Source organism: Xenopus laevis, chromosome 1S (genome assembly GCF_017654675.1).
Source record: "Xenopus laevis strain J_2021 chromosome 1S, Xenopus_laevis_v10.1, whole genome shotgun sequence".
Classification (NCBI taxonomy): domain Eukaryota; kingdom Metazoa; phylum Chordata; class Amphibia; order Anura; family Pipidae; genus Xenopus; species Xenopus laevis.
This window is the reverse complement of record NC_054372.1, coordinates 133,505,381-133,529,045: the sequence shown is the minus strand read 5'-3', so window position 1 is coordinate 133,529,045 and position 23,665 is coordinate 133,505,381. Positions and strand designations below refer to the sequence as shown.

The 23,665-nt window shown below is 38.4% G+C and overlaps 1 protein-coding gene across 1 annotated transcript; it reads right to left on the bottom strand.

Moving 5' to 3' along the window:
* Positions 1-7,050: 7,050 nt before the first annotated feature.
* Positions 7,051-20,241, bottom strand: LOC121399471. Its single transcript, XM_041580238.1, has 3 exons — positions 20,160-20,241; positions 10,718-10,866; positions 7,051-9,738 (listed from the first exon to the last, which is right to left on the bottom strand). Exons 1-3 carry the CDS (start codon positions 20,194-20,196, stop codon positions 9,232-9,234), a joined length of 693 nt encoding a protein of 230 aa, XP_041436172.1. The 5' UTR covers positions 20,197-20,241; the 3' UTR covers positions 7,051-9,231.
* Between the last annotated feature and the right edge of the window lie 3,424 nt (positions 20,242-23,665).

The window sequence follows — 23,665 nt, the reverse complement described above, 5'->3', positions numbered from 1 at the left end:
CTAGACTCTTTAGGCCCACTCTAAACCCCATAAACAGGTCTGTACCAGCAATCTGTAAATTCTTGCAAATGCCAGAGAGGCTGCTGTAAGATGCCATAGACAGTCACTATTTATTGGGCATGTTAGGGCAGGGCCGCTATCAGGCAGGTACAGGGGTGACTGTTCTCCCAGGTCCAAAATTTTTGGTTCTAAGGGGGGCCTGGCCTTGCTGCAGAAGAAGCAACGGAAAAGAATGAAGAAGTCCGATCCGGAAAAGAACGAAGGAGCTGTAATGGAAAACAACGAAGAAGTGGCAATGGGAAAGAATGAAGAAGCCAAGACAGAAAAGAACAAAGTCGTGGCAAAGAACGAAGACGGCCACCTGCCAAAATTTAAAGGTAAGTTCCACTGAACACCAATGTTTTATTTAACCCCCTGACCAACATTGTTTTTTTAAACTTGTGGAGGGAGGGCAGCCACCAATGTATTTTTCAATGTGTAGGGGGCCCTGGCCACCAATATTTTTCAACTTGTGGGGGGGGGGCTTGCCACCAATGTTTTTTTTAACTTGTACGGGGGCCCTGGCAACAATGTTTTTTAACTTGTGGGGGGGGGGCTTGCCACCAATGTTCTTTTTTTTATGTAAAGGGGCCTTGGCCACCAAATGTTTTTTAAGTTGTGGCAGGGGGGCCTGGCCACCAATGTTTTTTTTCAATTTGTACATGGGGCCATGGCCATCAGTGGGGAACGCGGACTCTGGTGAGGGTGGGACCCAGAAAAGTTTGTCATATGGGGCCCCACAATTTGTGATGGCGGCCCTGTGTGGGGGGGGGGCTGTTTCCTGCTCCGTTTACTTAAAATGCCAGGGCCTGACCATGGGGACTTAAATCAAATCCTGTAAATAATAAAAACTGTGAAAGAGGTCACTGAGGATGAAGCTAAGGGAAACTGTGTTTTACAGATAATAACATTTCTTAGTAGCCGAAATACAGAGATTAACTGAAGATTTTGGTTACATCAGTTTTTTTATCTTCTACAGAAAACGATAATTTACTCATGTTCCATTCCTTATCTGCCAGACGTTAAAATGTGGAAGTGACACTTTTATAATTTAATCAGGCCACAATGCACAGAGTCAGCCACTTTAGGCATGATAAATAACAGAAACCACTAACACGAATGATTAGAATTTGGAATTAACAAAATTAGAATGAAAAAAATCCAATACCATTTTTCTTCTTCTGAAAAAGACAGCATGAAATAAATCATTTGCATTTGAGTTTCCAAATCAGCAACAGATGTGTATAGCCCGGTTTATCAATCAGAAAATAATTGTCCAAATCCTTTTCCCTCACATGTGATTTTGCATAGGAAAGTATGGATTTAGACAGGTCAAAACCACCCCATAGATTGCAAAGGCATCTGATTGTTCTGCCAAATTGATGCAGGTTTTATAAGTGTGTTAGTTAGCAAAATAGATCAGTCTATCAGATTTCCTTCACTATTTTCCTGTTCAGTCTAATAATAAATCAGCCTTATTAGTATGCTATGAATTGGCCTATTCTAAGCATCTTTTCTATTTGTCATTATTTATTTTGTATGATTTTTAAACCAAACAAATTGATTTTAAATCCTAAATTAAATTAAGTCCTGCCAGCTAGAAATATAAAAATATAAATATTTCAAAAACCACAAAAGAGCAGTTGCAAATTGTCCTGGAATACTGTTGGCTACATAATACTAAAGATTCATTCTACCCTATCTTATTAATGAGAGGAGCACCCTGTTGTCCGGAGCACCTTAAATGAACCATGATTGACTCTCTTCAGCACAGGACAAACCTATATGTACAGTAATATTTCCATTAACATAAACATTTACAATACACTTTTGGAAACTACATTTATTGTTTAACTTTGTATTGACTTTTCAAAATAAACTTTTTTAAAGGATCATTTTTCTTTTAATGACTTAAATCGTGTGAATGTTAGAGGGCTATAACTAACCGATAATAAACCATTCATATTGAAAGTAGGGAGGGATGTGTGTGGATGCTGTGTTTCATTTGGAGATGTTGAAATTGATAGACGATGTCTAAATCAAGCAGGATGAAAGAAGCATAGCATGCAATATACATTTCGTCAGGAGTATGTCATTACACAACAATATCGAGACTCCCTCCAATGAGGGATTCATATCTAATTAGACAAGTGAGATATATAAACCAGTTACCTTTCCTGAACCCTATTCGATTTAAACCGCTAGTGGTTGTCTTGGGTGTAGGGGGTAAATGTCAGTCCAGGATCCCCAAATTTTATGGAATTTGGTGGGGGCTCCCCTTTTTAAGTACATTAAGTATTCAGTGTTACAGTTATCCTGTATTATTGCTTTCCAGGCAGAGAAGGTAGGAGGAGTCACAGCTCTCCAGTTTTGGGTGATTAGTCTCTTGGCTAGTAACAGTGCCTCTAGTAGGAAAAGTGATTGACATTGATTCAGTTTGAGGTCCTGAATTATGGCCAAGATGCAAGTTTTAGGAGTTCTGGCAATTGTCACCTGAAGCACCCCATCTAAGGCATCTAGTATTTCCCTCCAGTATGTAGTAAGCTCGGCACAACTCCAGAGCATGTGTATCAGAGTTCCCCTGTCCAAAGCACACCTAGTGCAAACATCCGGGGTGCCGGCATTAATGTAGTGAAGTCTGACAGGGATGTAGTAAGCTCTGTGAAGAATATATAGTTGAATTAGCCGTAGTCTATGGTTGGGGGATACTAACTGGGGGGATTCTTGCGCTTCTTGCCATTCCTCATCTAAGATTGAGCCCACATCCACCTCCCATTTAGAGTGTAGCCCATCTAAGTTGTTTCCATGCACTTCTTGCAGCAATTTAGCATACAACATGGTGACCAAACCTTTGGTGTGTCCCCTTTTAATGTAAACTAGAAAGGGGTGCGTGGACAGCGTTAAATCTTGACGCTTGTAAGTGACAGTGAGAGCACGGCTGAGCCTATGAAAAGTCAGCCATTGGTTATGTGGGATCTGAAAGTGGTCTTTCAATCGAGCAAAGGAATCTAAGGTGCCATCATGCCATACATCACCTAAGGTATTCACCCACAAGGTCCGACCAAAGACTCATTGGACCTAATTTTGCCAACAAGGGGTAATTTTGGTTGTTCCATAGTGGTGTAAGCGGGTCAGTGGGGGGGAGACTTCAAAAGAGCATTGGCCATTTTCCACACCTTAAGTAGTGAGTCGATGGGGGGGGAGAGTAATGACTGAGCTGTAACGACAGATTTCCCTAGAATCCAGCTTACTGGGTTATCAGTAAAGCCAAGTCAAGTGAGCCGAAAGAGAATGTAGCACTCAGTGATGCGAACCTTCCACCCACGTAGTGAGGTGGGACAATTGTGCTGCCAGGTAGTATAAATACATATCTGGTAGGGCCAGGCCAGCTTTACTTTTAGCACACATTAGTTTTTCAAGCTTTAGTTGTGGCCTGGAGTGAGCCCACACCAGTTGTCTAAATACAGAATTTATTTTAAGAAAATAGGATTTGGGTATCCACACCGGGGCTTGTTGTAATACATAGAGGAGCTTGGGTAATATAATCATCTTTATAAGATGGATCCGCCCTGTAGGGCCTATCGGGAGATTAGCCCATGATTTAAGCTTTTGAGACATCCAATCATTCAACAGGTCTAAGTTAAGTGTTAAGTATTGTTGGGGGAGAGCTGTGACCTTAACTCCTAAGTAAGTAAATTCGGGAACTACTTTAAAAGGAAAGGTAGACATTCTTTCCTCCTCAGTAAGCGGGTCTAGCATAAGGGCAGTGGATTCTGATTTATTTATTACCAGTCCGGAAACTTCACCAAATTCTGCCAAGACCGTTAGGGCATTGGTTAGCGAATCACCCCTGTCTCCCAGATATAAGAGGGTATCATCCGCATATAATTGAATACGATCCTCCCTATTACCCAGAACAAACTCAGTTATATTGTTATGAGATCTGATGCGGTAAGCAAGGGGCTCAACAGCCAATGCAAATAGTAGAGGAGAAAGTGGGCAGCCTCGGTAGAGACGAGGGCAGTGATTGTTTAACATTTTCAGTTCAAGCCCTTCTTGAGGGCTTAACATTTGGTTTGAGCCCCGTTAGCTCATGAATTGAGCACACCTATAGGAAATGATTGATGTATCAGTCATGCAATCATATTTCCAAGAATATCTGGAACCACTGCTGTAGGGTCATTATACAAGAGTTAAAGTTTGTATTGCCCACTGCTGCCTCTAAATCTATATTTTAGACAGTATCTTAAAATATTTCTAGGTGTATTGGTTTCAACCAAAATAAAAGGAGAGCTTTCTAATGGCAGCTGATATTAGACAGAAGAAGTTTCATAACTTCTTAAAGGAACAGTTCAGTGTGAAAATAAAAACTGTGTAAATAGATAGGGTGTGCAAAATAAAAAAATTCTAATATAGTTAGTTAGCCAAAAATGTAATGTATAAAGACTTGAGTGACTGGATGTCCAACATAATAGCCAGACTACACTACTTCCTGCTTTTCAGCTCTATAACTCTGAGTTAGTAAGCGACTTAAAGGGGGGCCACATGGGATATATCTGTTTAGTGAGTTTGTAATTGATCCTCAGCATTCAGCTCAGATTCAAAAGCAGCAGATATGATCCATGTGGCCCCCACTCAAGTCTCTGATTGGTTACTGCCTGGTAACCAGGGTGACTAGTCAGTGTAAACCAAGAGAGCTGAAAAGCAGGAAGTAGTGTTCTGGCTTTTATGTTAGACATCCAGTCACTCCAGCCTTTATACATTACATTTTTGGCTAACTAACTATATTAGAAACATTTTTTATTTTGCACAGCCTATCTATTTACCCAGTTTTTATTTTTACACTGAACAATTCCTTTAAGTTCCTTTTGTTTTTGACTCTCCATAAATATTGAATTATCTTTGAAACGGAACACTACAAACTAGAAAAGTATTACTCTGGCACCCTATAGACCTTCAATACCTTTAGCGATAACAATAATATACCCATTATATTATAACACTAATGTAAGATTTACATGAATTTCTTTACACTTTTGATCAAGCATCAACTTTCATTTTTCATTTCAGATAGTTTGATTTTAGTCTTTTGTATTAGGAAATTATTAAAACACCAAAAAATAAGTTTTTCTTTTTAGTGATGTGCACCCACCCCCAGCTGTACCTGTGACGCATGCCACCTGAACCCTCTGCTGCAGCAAGTAAAAATAAGGTGTTACAGCTAGGTGGCTTGTGAATCGGGATGGGGGGAAGAGGATAGAGCTAATTCTCGTGGGCCTGGCTACTCTACTGACAGATATTGCGAAGAAATATGGGAATTGAGCTTTAAACCAAAATATCACTAGGCATAACGCTTAGCAAATATCAGGGTTGTTTTGTCATATAATTGTCAGGTCATCATTCCTGTAGCAAATAACCTTAGCACTAGGGATGCACCAAATCCAGTATTCAGTTCGGGATCCGGCCAGGATTCGGCTTTTTCAGCAGGATTCGGATTCGGCCGAATCCTTCTGCCAGGCCGAACCGAATCTGAATCCTAATTTGCATATGCAAATCAGTGGTGGGAAGGGAAATTGCGTGACTTTTTGTCACAAAACAAGGAAGTAAAAAATGTTTTCCCCTTCCCACCCCAAATTTGCATATGCAAATTAGGATTCGGATTTAGTTCGGTATTCGGCTGAATCTTTCAGGAAGGATTCGGGGGTTCGGCCGAATCCAAAATAGTGGATTCAGTGCATCCCTACTTAGCACTATTGAAACTTACTGCCAGAATTATTTGGAATTGACTGGTCCATTAAATGGACTATAATGCAACAAATAGAGCTTGTTTTAAGCATACCTCCCAACGGTCCCATTTTCAGTGGGACAGTGCCTCTTTTGACAGCTTAATCCACAGTCCCTCGTTTATACTGGAAAGTCCTAATTTTCTCTGAACAGCAAAAAAGAAACAATGTTTCTAATTTAATTGGCTTTTGGCAGAGAGCCCAGAACAGCCACAGTTGCAGATAAGATACTTTTGTAACAAATTTGAGGTAAGCAAATAAGTAATTGTAATAATATAAGTTAACAGGTCCCTTAGAAGAAGTTAGAATCACCATCATTAGCAAAACTGTACTAATTGAAAAAAAACATAGCCCTCTTCAGAACCTACCAAATCTGAAATCATGTAGTAAAATATTATTAACCTTTTTATTACTGGGGGGAGAGCATCTGATAAGTCTTATCCCAATACAATTCCACAGTTTAAGCTGTTCCAATAAGAAATCTTTGTACTAGTCTTTATAAAGGTAATCGTTTTATATTCCACCATAAGTTAACGGAAAGCAAATATATCTTGTTTGGTGATGTCATATGTGTCAACGAAAGGCCTGACAGCTTTAAGTGCAATATAATATCTTTATTGCTGTTTACATTCAAATAAAGTTGGCATTTCAAATAACAAAAACTCAATAAATAATTGATATATAGAAATAATACAGAAACATATATAAATAAACTAGAAGACAGTTTAAAACATTTCAAATAATAACACCCTTTTAAAAGCAATTACATTAATAAATCATTTTCCTGGAATTTTCTTTTCAGCAAGGTAACATGATTTCTTAGGTGAAACATCCTCATTGTCAACCCTTCACAGAATAACTTGGCACTGCTGAACCATAGGAAGGCATTTTACAGAGATGAGCCATTTATGTTGTTCAAGGTCCATATGCCTTCACTCTGATCTAAGCAGTGACTGTTTAGTTTTATGTACATGTGAGTGTAGAGATCCGCAGTATCACTTCATTGACCTAACATGGGCAGTGACTTTTTTCAAACGCAAATATGTTCAGCTTTAAAAGTCTGTCATTTAAAACTTGGCTATGTTTTTATTGATTTGCTGCTTGTCTTTGTACTTTTCCACCTCCAATTATTTTATTGTTATGAACTTTAAAAAAAACTGCTCAGCACACTAAGGGGTTATTTACTAAAACTTATTAAACTAACTTAAATTAACTTTATTAAAAAAACAGATTTGACCAAACCCAAATCCCTTCAATTTACCAATAAAACTTCTCGAAAAAAAATCAAGTGTCAAAAAAAGTCGCAGGAAAATTGAGTGTCAATATGAATCGTGCAACTTTTTTCGAAATTGACGCCCCGAAAACTCGGCTTTATCGAATGGTTGCGCCAACAATCCGAATTTATTGGATTATCAAACGAAAAGCAGCACAAACAGCCCAAAACTATTGAGAATTCTGAAGGTAAAAAACATGTAACAACCATCTGCCATTGACTTCATGATTTAGACTGTTTTTAGATGGAGTATTTTCAGATTTCAATCGTTAGCAGCTTCAGAGCATAATACATTTGAGTTTTTACCTTTTAAAGGTTTTTTAAATATTCCCCTAATGGTTTCATTGAAACAAACATGTACTTTACCATTGTGTGATCATGTGTGACCTCTAGCATTCAAAGCAGCAGCAATTAAAATCAAGGACACTTCTTGTCATTTTGCCACCCAAGATGTCAGACTCAGTGCAGAGCTTTATGCGTGGCTCCTCTGTGCTCTGATTAGGCAGGATCACTAATGTACAAAGTGCCACTGCACTATCCTGCTATCCCTGATTACAATGGCCATCTGACACTACCCTAAAGCCCGCTCTATCACTACACTGTAGCTGCTATCAATTGTATGATGTGGATTTAGATACATTTCCTTAAGGATTAAGGACTAGCTTGGAACATACAGAGATACACTAGTAAGTGGTGTTTTCCTTAAATTGTACTCAGTAGACAATTTTACATACAGTTCTCTGTGTAAAGTTATTTGTGTGGTTCTAGCAGCACCGAGTCCCTTACTTTTTTACTGGTAAATATCATTATCCAACACGGCGTTGTTTTGTTCTAGTTCTGTAATTTTATTTGCAATGGGACTATGTTCAGTGAGGTAAACGCAGAAATATGCCAGTGAATGCTAGAATGTTTCCTTACCTTCTCACTCTACAAATATGCTTAAAAAAATGAAGAAAACATGTTAGCGGCTTTTGGAAACTGTATTCCAAGAAAGCAGGTTCTTTGGTAATGTAGTCTAGTCCCATCCATGGCAGTTATTGGGCCATCAGATGGTTTACAACAGTAAATCCTTAGATCCCCTGGACTGAATAATAAATCTAATGGCTATGTGGGGGCATATGAATGTAGCTATTGCAAATATTGCAAACAAACTTGTTCAGCTCTCCAAGAGATAGTCAGTTGTTTCTAATGCACCCTGCTAATCCAGGTAGTCTTTCATTCATGTTTCCCGCAACTGCAGAGCAAGCTACCCTTACTTGTTAGCCTTGCTGGAATAAAGAAGCATGATGGCAGCATGATTGGGGAATTTTGAAGTTGTATCGAGTGTACAAAGCACTTGCGTTTTGATTATAATGGACATCAGATGCATTGCACTATTTTCTAAAATGAACCTTTTATAGCCATGTTTCAACATTTATCTAAGTTGTTTGGAACATATTTTTACACTGGCATATTATGTTAGATTTTCATGCCTGTCTGGCAGAAAACTATACAATCATAATCGTCAATAAATAATTGTACATGTAAAGAGAACATGTGTAGAGAACGTAGCACCTTGCTCGGATCTGTTTCTTTCCTTTTGGTCTCATTATTGTATTCAGAGCTGTCTTGGGGAGGGTGGGTCAAAAGAGGGCCCTTGCCCTGAGCCCAACAAATATTGACCCTCTGCAGATTAGCAGGTGTAATTAGGAAAAGTGGTAGATAGAGGACAAGGCAGCCCAGCCCTTCATTTGTGGTTAAATGCCATTTCTAGTTACAGCTAAGGGACAATAAGCTGGACAGTCTTTTTATGTATAAATAATGGGGGCCTGGAAAGTCTGTATTCTCCCAGGCCCCAGCACAGCAAAAGGCAGTACTGACCATATGTTGCCATTATAAACAACGTGTATATATTATGTGCAGTACAGTACTAAGTCATATTTTCTTTATAGTGTACCACAATAAATGTCATTTCTACCAGATGAAGAAAATTATAAAAGAAATTGTTGTTTTTTTTGGACAGTTTTATCTATCCCTCCCTGTTGTAAACATAACCCATAGGGATGTCTGGACCCCATTACCTTTTTGGCCCCTTCTTTTTTTGTTCCTGTTCAAGAACTAATTGTTCCTTATCCAGCTACTAGTTCTTATTTCAGTTTATTTTGCCCTTTTACTACCAATCTTCCTTCTTTTCACCTTCTTCCTGCTTTTTTGCTGCCCAGAAGAGTTGTTTTTGTATTTCAGCTGAGCCACCTTTTGTCTTGTTTCTTCTCTGAGTCTCTGAAGTCCACTCTCCACTGCTACCATGAAGTTCATATACATATTCAGTATCCGGCAACATTGCAGCTTTTCATCAAACACTCCATCCGCCTCAGGAATAACAACAGATATTGGTATGTGAGAAACGGCACTCTTATTGCATAAAATAGAGAAGATATTTGACTGCAGAGCAGATATGCTTATATTTGCCTCATGAAGTTTGGAGAAGAATTCATTTTCAACTCTACATTTTTTTAGAACTTTGAATGCACCAAGGAAGTCATGAAGGGTTTGATATATATTTTGTAGGATTGTAGAACTTTGTAAACTGGTAATATTTGGAATGGATAACCAGTTGACTGGTGTGTCACACAATCCTGTTCCTTGAAACTCCTGTTGGTTTACCTAAAAAGATGAGAAAGTTTTAATAAAGCTGATGGATGCAGGACCTTCTACAACTCTCTTCTACACCAACTAAAATGGTAAGTATTTCTACTGAACCCTGTTAACTGTGAGTGTATACATACTGTATATATTTGTATTTATGCATTAAATATCTTACTGAGAGCTAAGAATAGATAGAATAGGCAAAGTCTGAATATTTTAATTGTTCATAAATAAAGCTCAAGAACTGTTTTGATAAGTACTTGACATGTGTAATAATGTGTATCCATTCTCCTATATACTCCAGTTATGCTTAGAGTGAAGTCTTTTAATACTTCAGTGTTAAGGTGGCCATAGACGCACAGATAATATCATACGAAACAAATTTCATACAATATTCGGTGTGTGTGTATGGTGGGAAAAGAGCCGACCGATATCGGCAGAAGACTTGCATATCGGTCGGCTCGTCGATTGGGCTGGACAGAAAATTTTGATCGGGTGCCTTTGAAGTCACCCAAACATTGGCCATCGTCAGATACAGATAGAATTCTCTTTTTCTACCTGTATATCTGACAATTCAGCTCCACTCATGTGTATTGAAACAAACAATCTTTCTTGGAAAGATCTTTTCCAGGAGAGATCATAATTGTTACCTTTACTGACAAAAGCTGATGTGTACTCCACTGAATAATGTAGAGTCCCTTCCTGGAGTTATCATGTTAATTGTTGATAAACAATTTGAGTGGGGTGTTAGAGCCCAGCTCTGCTGCTGAGTTCTGGCAACCCACAGAGCTGTTTGAGCAGCCAAACTAATTTTGTTGAACTGGTACATGTATGTACCAGTGATAAATGTGTAAATTCCTTAAAACCCCTTGCTCACAGTCAGGAAAGTGTTGCTAAATGTGGAAAATATTGAGCTGCTGGAAATCCTTGTGGGCTTCTCATTTTGAAATTTGATAAATCTGCTCCACTGTATATTTTGCCAGCATACAATACTTACAGATATGTTATATAGGTCTCTGGCCTGAAATGCCATTATGTGTGTCTGTGATATACTCTGGTTCAGCACTCCTAGTTCACATATTCCTAATGGCTTCAAACTGCATTCTGATGGAAAACTGTAGATGATTAGAACCCCAAAAATGACACCTATGAAAGAAAAGAAACATAATTTAATTGTATATATTCCCTTTTTTTTTTTTTTTTTTTTTTTTACAGATTTTTACAAAATAATACAGTTGGGTTTGTTACATTTTTTTAAAGTAGACTTAAGGTATGATGATGCAAATTATACAAAGATCCCTTTCTTGAAAACCAAGGTATCAAGCATTCCGGATAAAAGATAAAGATAATTACCTGTAGTTAATTATAATATTATGTCAATTAATTGCATCAATTATAGTGAATGTTTTAAGCAAGCATTTTGGATATTGATGGTAATAATAAAGCAAAAACAAAAGTTGTGAGATTTTCCAAAAAAAATTAACCAAAAAAAAAAAAATCATTTATTGGGACATAACAGATGAAAGCCTAACGCGTTTCGTGACTATTGGGGCACTTACTAATAGGCTGTATCGACTGTAATAAAAGACGATGGGTGAATCAATATAGTGAAAAATCGTTATTACATGATTTGTCACATGAAAACACCATTGAGGTCTATAGTCAAATCTGGAATCAAAGTAGTAAATAAGTCTTACTCATCTAATTGAAATCTTCCCTTTAAGGGTAGGGGCACACTGGGTGATTCAGGGAGATTTAGTCGCCTGGCGACTAATCGCCTCGTCTTTGCCGCGACCAATCTCCCCGATCACCTTCCCTCTGTCTTGCGCCTGCTAAAATGAAAAATTGCCTGCGCTAAAGCACACGCATCGCTTTGTTTTCCTAAGTCGCCCGAAGTTGCAAAGAACCTTAATGAACTGTGCAGCATGAATCATATTTCTGTATTTGTAACAGTTTTTCTGTATCTTTTTTGTGAGACTCTGTGTGTCTGACACTTGACTATTTCGAACATATTTATGTATGTATGTATGTATATTTTTATTTGTATAGCGTTCCTTGAAGGCAAAGCACTGTACAACAAAACAATAAATTAATAGGAACAAACAAGGGGTCACTGCATTAATAAGTAACAATAAGTGCATTATTAGAAATACAATTCACATAAATATAAAATATAATTACACTACAGATTAAGTGCTCAGTGTCAAGGAGACAAAAGGATGGAGGACCCTACCCCATAGGGTTTACAGTCTAAATGGGAGGGTAACATACAGACACAATTTGGAGGGGTTTTAAAGTGATGTTGGATGATAACAAGGTATAAAGAAGGCTTCTTCATTTATCATTAACAGTCTCCAATTAAATCTATAAAAACCAAAATTCTTGACGCAGGTGAATGGAGGTATGTGTGTATTATTCTTGGCTTATAACCACAAGCCTTAAAATGACACAACCCCATTTAGCTGCCATAGCATTTACATCACTGATTATGTGAGTGTAGTGATGGCATGTGAAAAATGAGTGTGTTACGCACGTGCACTAGTGATGTTCTCTAACACATATCAGTTGTTCATTTATGTAGGAGCAGGTCTATAACACCAAGCAGTGAGGTGTACATATGTGCTAACTTCCTGTATTATATTGTACACAAAGATCATTTTTTTAAGCAGCAGCTTGGTTTCACGCATCTATGCTTTACTGGTAGGCTTGTTTCAGCACTGTTACTATATTAGGCCAGGCACTCCAAGCTTTTACACTGAGATTATTTCACAAAGGTCTTTGTTAAAAAAACACACACACAGTTATCTTTATTAAGACTAAAAACGTTCTGCTTGACTGGAGGCCATTTTAAAGAGTGTGCTATACAAAGATTTAACCAGCAGTTTATATTAATTGTCTGCATTTAAAGGGCAACTGCAACCCTCTGTTATATGTCTCTGTAAACAGTCTATCTTTGACATACATCACAAAGTTATTTTTTTTCTTTTGCCTTTTATTTTGATAAATGAGCTCTCTTGGATGCATTTTGTCCAGGTGAGCAAGCTTCCTACCATCATGTCCATATGTAAAATTGCTCTTTAACCAATTTCTATCTATTGAGTAAGTGTGCTTTCATACACAAGCCTGTAGTAGGTAAATTACATTGTTAATGATTAAATATTCTCTGTATTATATGAGCACATTCTTTATGTCATTCCATTATCTATCTGAAACCTGCATACGTTTCCATCAATTATGCACAAACAGGAACATTATAGGGCTACATTTTCCACTGTCAGCCGGTTATTGTTCTTACAACATAGTTAAGTCATGTTGCTGTAGTAATTGTTAATAAAGTTATAATTTGTGCCTGTTTTTTAAAACCCACTTCCCATGTCACGTATTGTATTTTTAGAGGTTACCTTGCATAAAAAGCTATTTCAGAGCAAAAATTATGACAGAAGCAAAAGAATGCAGCACATTCTACATGCCTGATTATAAGGTATAAAAATAAGACACACAATAAGTTCCAGAAGCAAAGCAAATGGACATTTGTGTCCTACAAACATGAAGCTTGCCCTGGCATTACAAAATATTGACAGTGCTATTGACAATAGATTGTTCCTACAAACACTGGCACCTTTTTCCTGAAGAACGTAACATCAAGAAATCATTTTTATGCAGCTTTTCATATATTCAGTGTATGCATGTTTGTACATAATATCTGAAAGCACCAAAAAGTTCCAAATCTACATAGGCCAGCACATATGAGTCTGCTCTCACTGATAGTTGCCTCTCTTCAGCACAATAATTGGCTCTAATTGCTCATTGTTAGCCTTATATATCAACTTTGCATGTAGGCAAAGTTAATGGTCCAGGAAAAGCTTAAGACATAATAGACATATTCTCTGATTGGGTTTGTCAGTCAGTGGAGGTTTGACCCAGTCTGCCTGTGCCTCCTATAACTGGCTATGAAATTAAGTGGCAGTTATTGGCTTTATGTTTCTCTAAAAACCAATAAGTATCATAGGTAGACTCTGGCCCTTCTTGCCAGCCCAGCAGCAAACCTGCAGATCTGCAGAGCAAAACATGAAAAACAAAATAACACGCTTATCTACAGATCTAAAAATATAACTGCCTCCAGCATATTTAAATTGATTTTAAGGTGAACAATGCATTTTAGTTTAGTTAGTAGTACTGCTGGAATGCAGAATTGTATTAGCAGCTGGCACTGCCCTAGGCACCACTAGCCACTTTCATTTCCTGATAGTTACATAGTTAAATTGGATTGAAAAAAGACAAAGTCCATCAAGTTCAACCCCTCCAAATGAAAACCCAGCATCCACACACACACCCCTCCCTACTTTTACATGAATTCTATATACCCATATCTATACTAACTATAGAGTTTAGTATCACAATAGCCTTTGACATTATGTCTGTCCAAAAAATCATCATGCCTTCTTAAAGACATTAACTGAATCAGCCATCACAACATCAACTGGCAGTGCATTCCACAACCTCACTGTCCTGACTGCGAAGAACCCCCTACGTTGCTTCAAATGAAAGTTCTTTTCTTCTAGTCTAAAGGGGTGGCCTCTGGTACGGTGATCCACTTTATGGGTAAAAAGGTCTCCTGCCATTTGTCTATAATGTCCTCTAATGTACTTGTAAAGTGTAATCATGTCCCCTCGCAAGCGCCTTTTTTCCAGAGAAAACAACCCCAACCTTGACAGTCTACCCTCATAATTTAAGTCTTCCATCCCTCTAACCAATTTAGTTGCACATCTCTGCACTCTCTCCAGCTCATTTATATCCTTCTTAAGGACTGGAGTCCAAAACTGCACTGCATATTCCAGATGAGGCCTCACCAGTGATCTATAAAAAGGCATAATTATGTTTTCATCCCTTGAGTTAATGCCCTTTTTTATGCAAGACAGAACTTTATTTATTTTAGTAGCCACAGAATGACACTGCCCAGAATTAGACAACTTGTTATCTACAAAAACCCCTAGATCTTTCTCATTTAAGGAAACTCCCAACACACTGCCATTTAGGGTATAATTGCATTTATATTATTTTTGCACGTGCATAACCTTGCATTTATCAACATTGAACCTTATTTTCCAGTTTGCTGCCCAGTTTTCCAACTTAAACAAATCACTCTGCAAAGTGGCAGCATCCTGCATGGAACCTATAGTTCTGCACAATTTAGTATCATCTGCAAAAATAGAAACAGTACTTTCAATGACCACCTCCATTAATAAACAAATTGAAAAGCAAGGGACCTAGTACAGAGCCCTGCGGTACTCCACTAACAACACTGGTCCAATTAGAAAATGTTCCATTTACCACCACTCTTTGTAGTCTATCTTTTAGTCAGTTCTCTATCCAGGTACAAATACTATGTTCCAGGCCAACATTCCTTAATTTAACCAGTAACCTTTTGTGTGACACTGTATCAAATGCTTTAGCAAAGTCTAAGTAAATCACATCCACTGCCATCCCAGAATCAAGGTCTCTACTTACCTTCTCATAAAAATAAATTAAGTTAGTCTGGCAAGATCTATTACGCATAAAACCATGCTGGCACAAACTCATAGTATTATGATTTGTTATGAAGTCCAGTATCTTATCCTTTATTAACCCTTCGAAAAGCTTTCCTACCACTGACGTCAGACTAACTGGCCTATAGTTTTGAGGCTGAGAACGGGATCCTTTTTTGAATAGAGGCACCACATTAGCAATTCGCCAGATCTCAATGAATCCTGAAAAATTAAGTAAAGAGATTTGGCAATCACAGAGCTAAGCTCGCTAAGTACCCTGGGATGAATACCATCTGGCCCGGACCTTTGTTAATCTTAACATGTTCTAGTCTCTTTTGAATTTCCTCATGTGTGAACCATGCATCATTAGTTGTATTACTCGAATTGGGACTATTAAGAAGGAAACCTTCACTTACTGATGGGGGTATGTGCAAAGTCTATACTGCACATGTACCAATGGAGATGCATTTGGAAGCAAGAGTTCCATCTGGTGGGCTGAGGAAATGTTTCACTTAAAACAAATACAATAAGTTATACTGTATATGAGTTACAATTTAGTAGAATAATCAGTGTATATATATATATATTTTATATTATAAATTTTAAATTATATCCTTATACATGGCTCTTAGTGATTCATCAGTTATAAACGGAGCTTAGTGATGTCCTTTTTGACACATGACTCACTAGAACTTGTGTATTATAATAAATAAAGTCACCCTTGTTGGAAAATATGAGGATATTAGAAGTAACCACGGAGTTCAATGACCTGTATGACCTGTATAAATGCACTCGCCCTTCAGCCTCAAGCTTTTATTTGGTCATGGAACTCCTCTGTGACTTATAATATCCTTATACAGTATTTTACATAAGGGGATACTTTATTCACTATGTGTGTGTGTGTATATATATATATATATATATATATATATATATATATATATATATATATATATATACATAGTGTAGACAGAGGATCGCGCTCACAGGACTTAAATGCAAAACTTCTTGTGTTTATTAAGGCAAAAAAATCTAACGTTTCGCTACCACTCTTAGCCTTTATCACTTTAAGTGCGATTTTCGGTCTACATTGTATCGTATTATTATTAACATGTATTTATATAGCGCCAACATATTGCGTAGCACTGTAAAGTAAATGTGATTATACAACTAAATTACATGCATTATATACATAGAACATATGGAGTTACATACATCACAATCAATACAGGTATACAAAGGTGAGGAAGGCCCTATGCATAGGCATACAGTCTAAAGGGAAGGGAGTAATACACAAGGTGTGGGAGTGGGCAAGATCGAATAGAGTGGGTGAGAAATGTGGTATTGTATGCTTTGTTGCGTTTGGTAGTTAAGCAGAGTGAGGGTAGGCTTCTCGAAAGAAGTGCGTTTTAAGAGATTTCTTGAAAGCAGAAAGGTTGGGAGAAAGTCGGACAGACCGTGGGAAAGAGTTCAGAGGAGGGGTGCAGCCCTTGCAAAGTCTTGAATGCGAGCATGTGAGGAGGTAATGATAGAAGAGTTGAGTAGCAGGTCACTAGATTAGCGTAGTAAGCAGTTGGGTGAGTATATAGAGATGAGTTCAGAGATATAGGGTGGGACAGAGTTATTACGTGCTTTGAAAGTCAGTGTCATTAATTTGAATTTGATTCTGAAAGTTAATGGAAGCCATTGCAGGGATTGACAGAATGGCAAAGCAGAGGAGGAGCGGTTGCTGAGGTGTATGAGCCTCGCAGCAGTGTTCATTATGGACTGGAGAGTTGACAGTCTCTGGAGGGGAAGTCCAATTAAAAGAGAGTTACAATAGTCTAGACATGATATGATGAGAGAGTGAATAAGAATTTTGGCAGCATCTTGGGTGATAAATGATCGTATTTTGTATATGTTCCTTAGGTGGAAGTGACATCATTTAATAAGTGACTGGATATGAGGAGTGAATGACAGGGCAGAATCTAGGATAACCCCAAGGCACCGGGCCTGGGGAGAGGGGTGATAGTGGAATTGTTAACTATGATGGATACTTCCGGGATGTTACTGGTGTTAATTGGAGGAAAGAGAACCATTTCAGTTTTAGAGAGGTTTAATTTAAGGTAGCGTTGCGACTTCCAGGTAGAGATAGCGGACAGGCAGGAGGAGACGTGAGTTAGGAGTTCTGGGTTGAGATCAGGAGATGAGAGATAGATCTGAGTATCATCAGCATAGAGGTGGTAGTGGAAACCATATAAGTTGATTAATTTGCCGAGGGAGGAAGTATAGAGGGAGAAAAGTAATGGTCCCAGGACAGAGCCTTGAGGAACTCCAACAGAAAGAGGTAGGGGACAAGATGCTACTCCATTGTAGGAGACACTGAAAGAACGATTGGTGATGTAAGAAGAGAACCAGGAAAGGGCTGTGTCACAAAGGCCAAGCGAATGGAGGGACTGGAGGAGGAGAGGGTTATCTACAGTGTCAAATGCGGCTGAGAGATCAAGCAGTATTAGTAGTGAGAAATTATTGTTGGCTTTAGCGGTTAAAAGGTCATTAGTTAGTCGAGTCAGGGCAGTTTCAGTGGAGTGTTGTGGCTTAAAACCAGATTGTAGGGGGTCCAGCAGGTTATTGTCAGAGAGGAATGAGGTTAGTCGGTTGTAGACTAGGCGCTCAAATAGTTTAGAGATGAAAGGTAGTAGAGAGATAGGTCGGAGGTTGTCAAGATTGGAGGGATCAAGAGAGGGTTTTTTCAGAATGGGGGTGACAAGAGCATGTTTTAGTTGAGAAGGAAACAGTCCAGTTGAGAGCGAAAGATTAAATAGGTGAGTTAAGGCTTTGATTAGACAAGGATTGGTATTGCAGAGAAGTTTTGAGGGAATTGGATCAAGTGGGCAGGTGGTAAGGTGAGAAGAGCCCAAAAGATTTGAGACTTCCTCATCAGTGACAGGAGTGAAGGAGCACAGGAGAGACTGGGGAGTGTGGAGGGAGGGTGATGGAAGTCTAGGGGGGTTGAGTAGTGTAATGTCACTTCTGATGTCAATTTTGTTTTTGAAGTGGTCAGCAATATCTTGAGCAGAGTCAGATGTGCATGGAGGGGGTGGAGAAGGGTAAAGGAGTGTTAAAGGTGGAGAAAAAGTTGTGCTGGTTTTTTAGAAAGGGAGTTAATGAGTGAAGTAAAGTATGTTTATTTGGCTTGGAAGAGGCTGGTGTTATATAGTATAGGGCAGATTTGTAGCTCCAAAAGTCTGATTCTGAACGGGATTTGCGCCAGCGACGCTCAAGTGCACGTGAATGTCTTTGGATCGCTTTTGTATGAGCAGTATGCCAAGGTTGAAGTGGTTTGGGTCTAGAACGTTTAGTTTTTATAGGAGCAAGCTCATTTAGGGCAGTGGTGAGAGTACTATAGTAGACAGAGGTAGCCACATTAGGACAAGAGATGGAGATATCAGAGTGAAGAGAGTCAAAGGAAGAAGAGAGATGTGACACGTCTACAGCTTGCAAGTCACAGTAAGTACGTGTTTGGGGAATAGCAGGGGGTGAGGAGGGAGTTAGCGAGAGTTGAAATGTGAGCATATTGTGATCAGAGAGGGGAAATGGTGAGTAAGTAAAATTGGTGGTTGAACAGAGTCTGGTAAATATGAGATCCAGAGTATTACCATTGGAGTGAGAGGGGGAGTCTGAGCACAAAGATAAGCCTAGGGAGGAGGTTAGTGAAAGAAGTTTAGAGACAGAAGAGTTGTTAATGTTGTTAACGGGTATATTAAAGTCACCTAATATGATGGATGGCTATTGCACCCAGGCATGAAATACCTACTATACAAGTAGTGCCGGCATCCATTGCTCTATAAATATATATATTTATAGAGCATACCTCCTGGAGAGTGTTGTTCACTTGTTTGTCTGTTGTGAAGGGGTTTCTCTTCACCATGGAAATGATTCTGGGATCATCCACCACTGTTGTCTTCTGTGGACGTCCAGGTCATTTTGTGTTGCTGAGTTCACCAGTGCTTTCATTCTTTCTCAGGATGTACCAAACTCCTAATATTGTAGCAATTTCTTGAATGGGTTTTTTCTGTTTTTGAAGCTTAAGGATGGCTTGTTTCACCTGCATGTTGTTTTTTCACAGCAAAATCTTCCACATACAAGCACCCCCCCCCCTCAAATCAATGCCAGGGCTTTTATCTGCTTCATTGATAATGACATAACAAAGGAATTGCCCACGCCTGCCCATGAAATAGCCTTTGAGTCAATTGTCCAATTACTTTTGAACCCCTGGCCCAATTACTTTTTTAAAAAAAAAGGCTTTAGTTCCTTACATTTTTATGCAATCTTTTTGTTCAACCCACTGAATTAAAGCTGAAAGTCTGCAGTTCAACTGCATCTGAGTTGTTTCATTTAAAATTAATTCTGGTAATGTACAGAACCAAAATTAGAAAAAAAGGTTGTCTGTCCAAATATGTATGGACCTAACTGTATATACACAGTACAAACCAAACTCTGCACTGTTGTTGAATTGCAACTCCCAGCATGCCAGAAGATGCTGAGAGTTGAAAATCCACTGTCTAGACATTCTTGTCAAACATGTAGCATTTCCTTGTGCATTACTTGTCCTGTGTGCTTTACTTTTGTATTAACAAATCTGTAATGATAATACAGTATTGTTTCTAAACCTGAATTAGGTTTGTTCCATCAGAAAAGCAAACCTTGAGTTCAATGTTATTCAAGAATACAGAGAATAGGTAGGCAAAGCATTACAAAGGGAACATATGATCATTGGGGAAATAGCATTCTATGTGATTCTGTGTCAGACTGCCTCTTCCTGTGCTTAACTGCAAATGTCCTGGGGCAGATGAAATGTTTCCTTAAGATAATGACACAGCAATCACTATACAAGTAAGAAAAAATAAGAAATATTAATGAATCTGAACATACCTGATGATAGTCCACAGTTTCTAAAACTCCCCACCATGCTAAGCGCAGCCAGACAGTGCCTTCCTGAGAGCCTTCTGCTTCTTAATAATGATTCAAAAAGGAGAAGTTGTCCCTACCCACTTGGAAAAAAGATATATAACTGTATCAGTGGTTAGAAAAAATGGTGCTGTACCGTAAGATTCGTTTTGACTTCCTTTAGGAACGTTATTAAAGGCTACCCAGAAAGCCAGTGTTTTAAAATATATTGGTCTACAGATATATGGTGTTGTCACTTTTTTTTGGTGGTTTCTGCATTTTTGTAAAATAAAACTGAAACTGTAGTTTCCAAGTTTACATGAATGACAGTGGCAGTTGCTGATAAAATGTAGGTATGTAGGTTTGTATGCAGACATACCTGAACCACAAGTGACCTTGTTCAGGGAGGCTTTGTATTGGCAGTAAAATGAATAGCCAAGACTTTATAAACATAATGCTAAAAAGTAAAAAAAAGCGTAAAAGAATAACTAAATGGACTGATTTATGTACATTTACAAATCTGCAAGATTTAACAAACTATAGATTTATGGGCATATCTTAAAGGTTGCTGCAGCTTTGTTCATCTCAGATATTAATATTAATTAATATAATATTAAAAAAACTCTGAAAACTCATTAAAAGTGAGCAAAGCTTTTAAAAGTGAGCAAAAACATTAAATTTGGTAGTCAAAATTGAGGGGGGGGGGATCACACATGGTGAATGCTTGAATATTAGAGGGAGGGAGTTTCTTGGTTCTAATGGCTCTCTCACAATGGGCAAAATAACACAGCAGACCTGTATGACTCAAGATAAAATTATAGATCAGTGCCACAGACTATGAAAAAAAAAACAGAACCTAGCGCAATATTGTTAATATTCAGTGCAGTCACCAGTGTGTTACCACACAAATCTGTGTGTGTCTTGAACCATAGAAAGTCTATGCACACATTTTTGTGCGTTCTAAAGTGCTATAGTGATTTTTACAAAGTGCTATTTCCAAAATTATTCCAAAATTATTTCCAAAATTATTAATAAAAAAAGTGCTTGTAGTTCTTTTTTTCAAAAGGTAGAATAAATTAAAACATGGTGCAATTGTGTTTTCTTCAAACAATAAAGGGGTTATTTGTCAAAATCCAAAATTTTCCAACAATTTTTTGAAAACTACTCTGCACAGACTTTCCCTCCCCTATTTATCAATCAATTTTCACTCTGATTTCATGCGCGTGAAAAGACTTGATAAAATCGCTAGAAAAATCAGAATTGTATCATTTTTTTTGTATTTGATGCCCAAAAACTCCAAATTTTTTGGATCATTGCCCGAAAAGCATGAAATATTGGGATTATTGTACATAACCCAGCACAGATCAGCATATGTTCAAAATGTCAACGGGACATCTGCCATTGACTTTTACATGAACTCGAAAAAATGGTGGTTTTCCCTTAAAAGAGTCTTTAATAAATAACCCCCCAAAACTCAGCATGTGACTTCTTCACTCTCTGGTGGGACTAGTAATTTACAAGATTCTTGATTTCAAAACAGCATATCACTATTTATTCCAGGGTATTTCTTTTTCTGTAAAGACATTCAACAACACGGACAGCACCCATAGTGTAATTTGCCTTTATTTTTTAAAACTTATTGCACTTACATAAGTCACACTTCTGAGCACATATCAAACAATCCTTTTCTACATTGTCATGGTGTAGATCAGTGCTGTCCAACTTCTATGGTATTTTTCCAATCTACATGGTGGAGGGCCGATAACGGAAGCCAGTGTTAGCCACTCCCTATTTTAGACCACACCCACTTTAAACCACACCGCAAGACCATGTCCACATTAATAGCACACCAAAAAACCAAATGGTTGGTGCTCACTGCAGGGATCAGGGCTGGAACTAGGATGCCATCATTGAGGGGCACACATTTTTCAAGTGTTTATTTAATAATTTCTTTCAGTAATCATGGTCACCCAGTTAGGTGGAATCCATCTCCTTCCCCTTCTCCCTCTTGCCGGCATGTAATAGCTCCTTCTGTGCGGTGCAGTGCGTCAATGACGTCACTGATGTGTTGGGTGACAGAGAGAAGCAGAGAGCTTGCGGCCTGTTTGGTGTGACTCTCGCTGCTCTCAGCCTTGCACAGTTGCACTGAACTGAAGACATTCTTTCTATTGCTGTAGTTAAGCTAAGTCATATAAGACATAAATCCATATGCCTCCTCCTCCCCTGTGTATAATACAGTACCCCAGCATATGATTAAACACCTTAGGGCCCACTAACAATAATTTTCAAATGCTAACAAACCCCCAGAACAAATACAAAGTATGACACACACAGGGAGCATAGGGAAGGCAGAACAGAGCAGGAGACAGGAATCAGGACCAGTCTAATATGTACTACATACAGTGACACAGTTCTAGTGCCCCATTAGCATTTTGAATAAAGTGTGAACAGGTGAACAATGTGGGCAGTTTCAGTCTGGGTCTCAGGTGTGAACAGTACTGGGCTTTAGGGGAGTGAAAAATAGAGGTGTCACAAGTGTGAACAATACAGGGGATTAGTCTGAATTTGAGGTTTAGACAATACAGGGGCCAGTTAATCTCTGTAGTGATACCATATAAATTTTACATATGGTAAACAGACACAGCAGGCAGATTTTGATGTGGAGGGCCACATGAGGGGGGGCCGCGGGCCGCATGTGGCCCGCGGGCCGCCCGTTGGACAGCCCTGGTGTAGATCATGGAGGTAAACCTTTGCAATACAAAGAGATGGATTCTGAGGTTCTGAAGAAGCTGTCTTTAGTGAAACGCCTTAGGTGTGACATCACTCCGGTTGCAGCACTGAATGGATGCACAGGTGGAACATGTGGGAGAGGGAGACGCATGCAGAATCTTTTTTGTATTGCAAAGGTTCACCCCCATGATCTGCACCATGACTCTGGAGAAAGTGATTGTTTGATCTGTGCTCAGAAGTGTAATTATGTAAGGGCAATACGTTTTAAACATTTTTTAAAAATAAGGCCAATGACACTATGGCTGCTGTCCCTGCTTTTAATGTATTTACAGAAAAAGAAATACCTAGTACTGATATGCTGTTTTGAAATCAAGAATCTTGTAAATTGCTAATCCCACCGAATGCTGAGTTTTATTGTTTGAAGAAAACCCCATTGCACCCGGTTTTTATTCATGCTTCCTACAACTACACTTTATTTTTTTATTTAATTATAATTTTATTCTAGAAATAGCACTTTCTGTGGTTCAAGACACACACAGATTTGTGTTGCAACATTCTGATGAATATTAACAATATTGCACTAGGTTCTCTTTTTTCATTTTTTTCCATAGCCTGTGATCTATAATTTTATCTTGATTTGGTCATCCAGTGGAAGAACTGTGAAAAAGGCAAGGGAAAAAGTTCTGAGGGTTTTCTTTCCCTTTGAATGTTGAATGTTTTACCTGTATGAATGTTAGTTGTGAGGCCTTACAGCATATGGT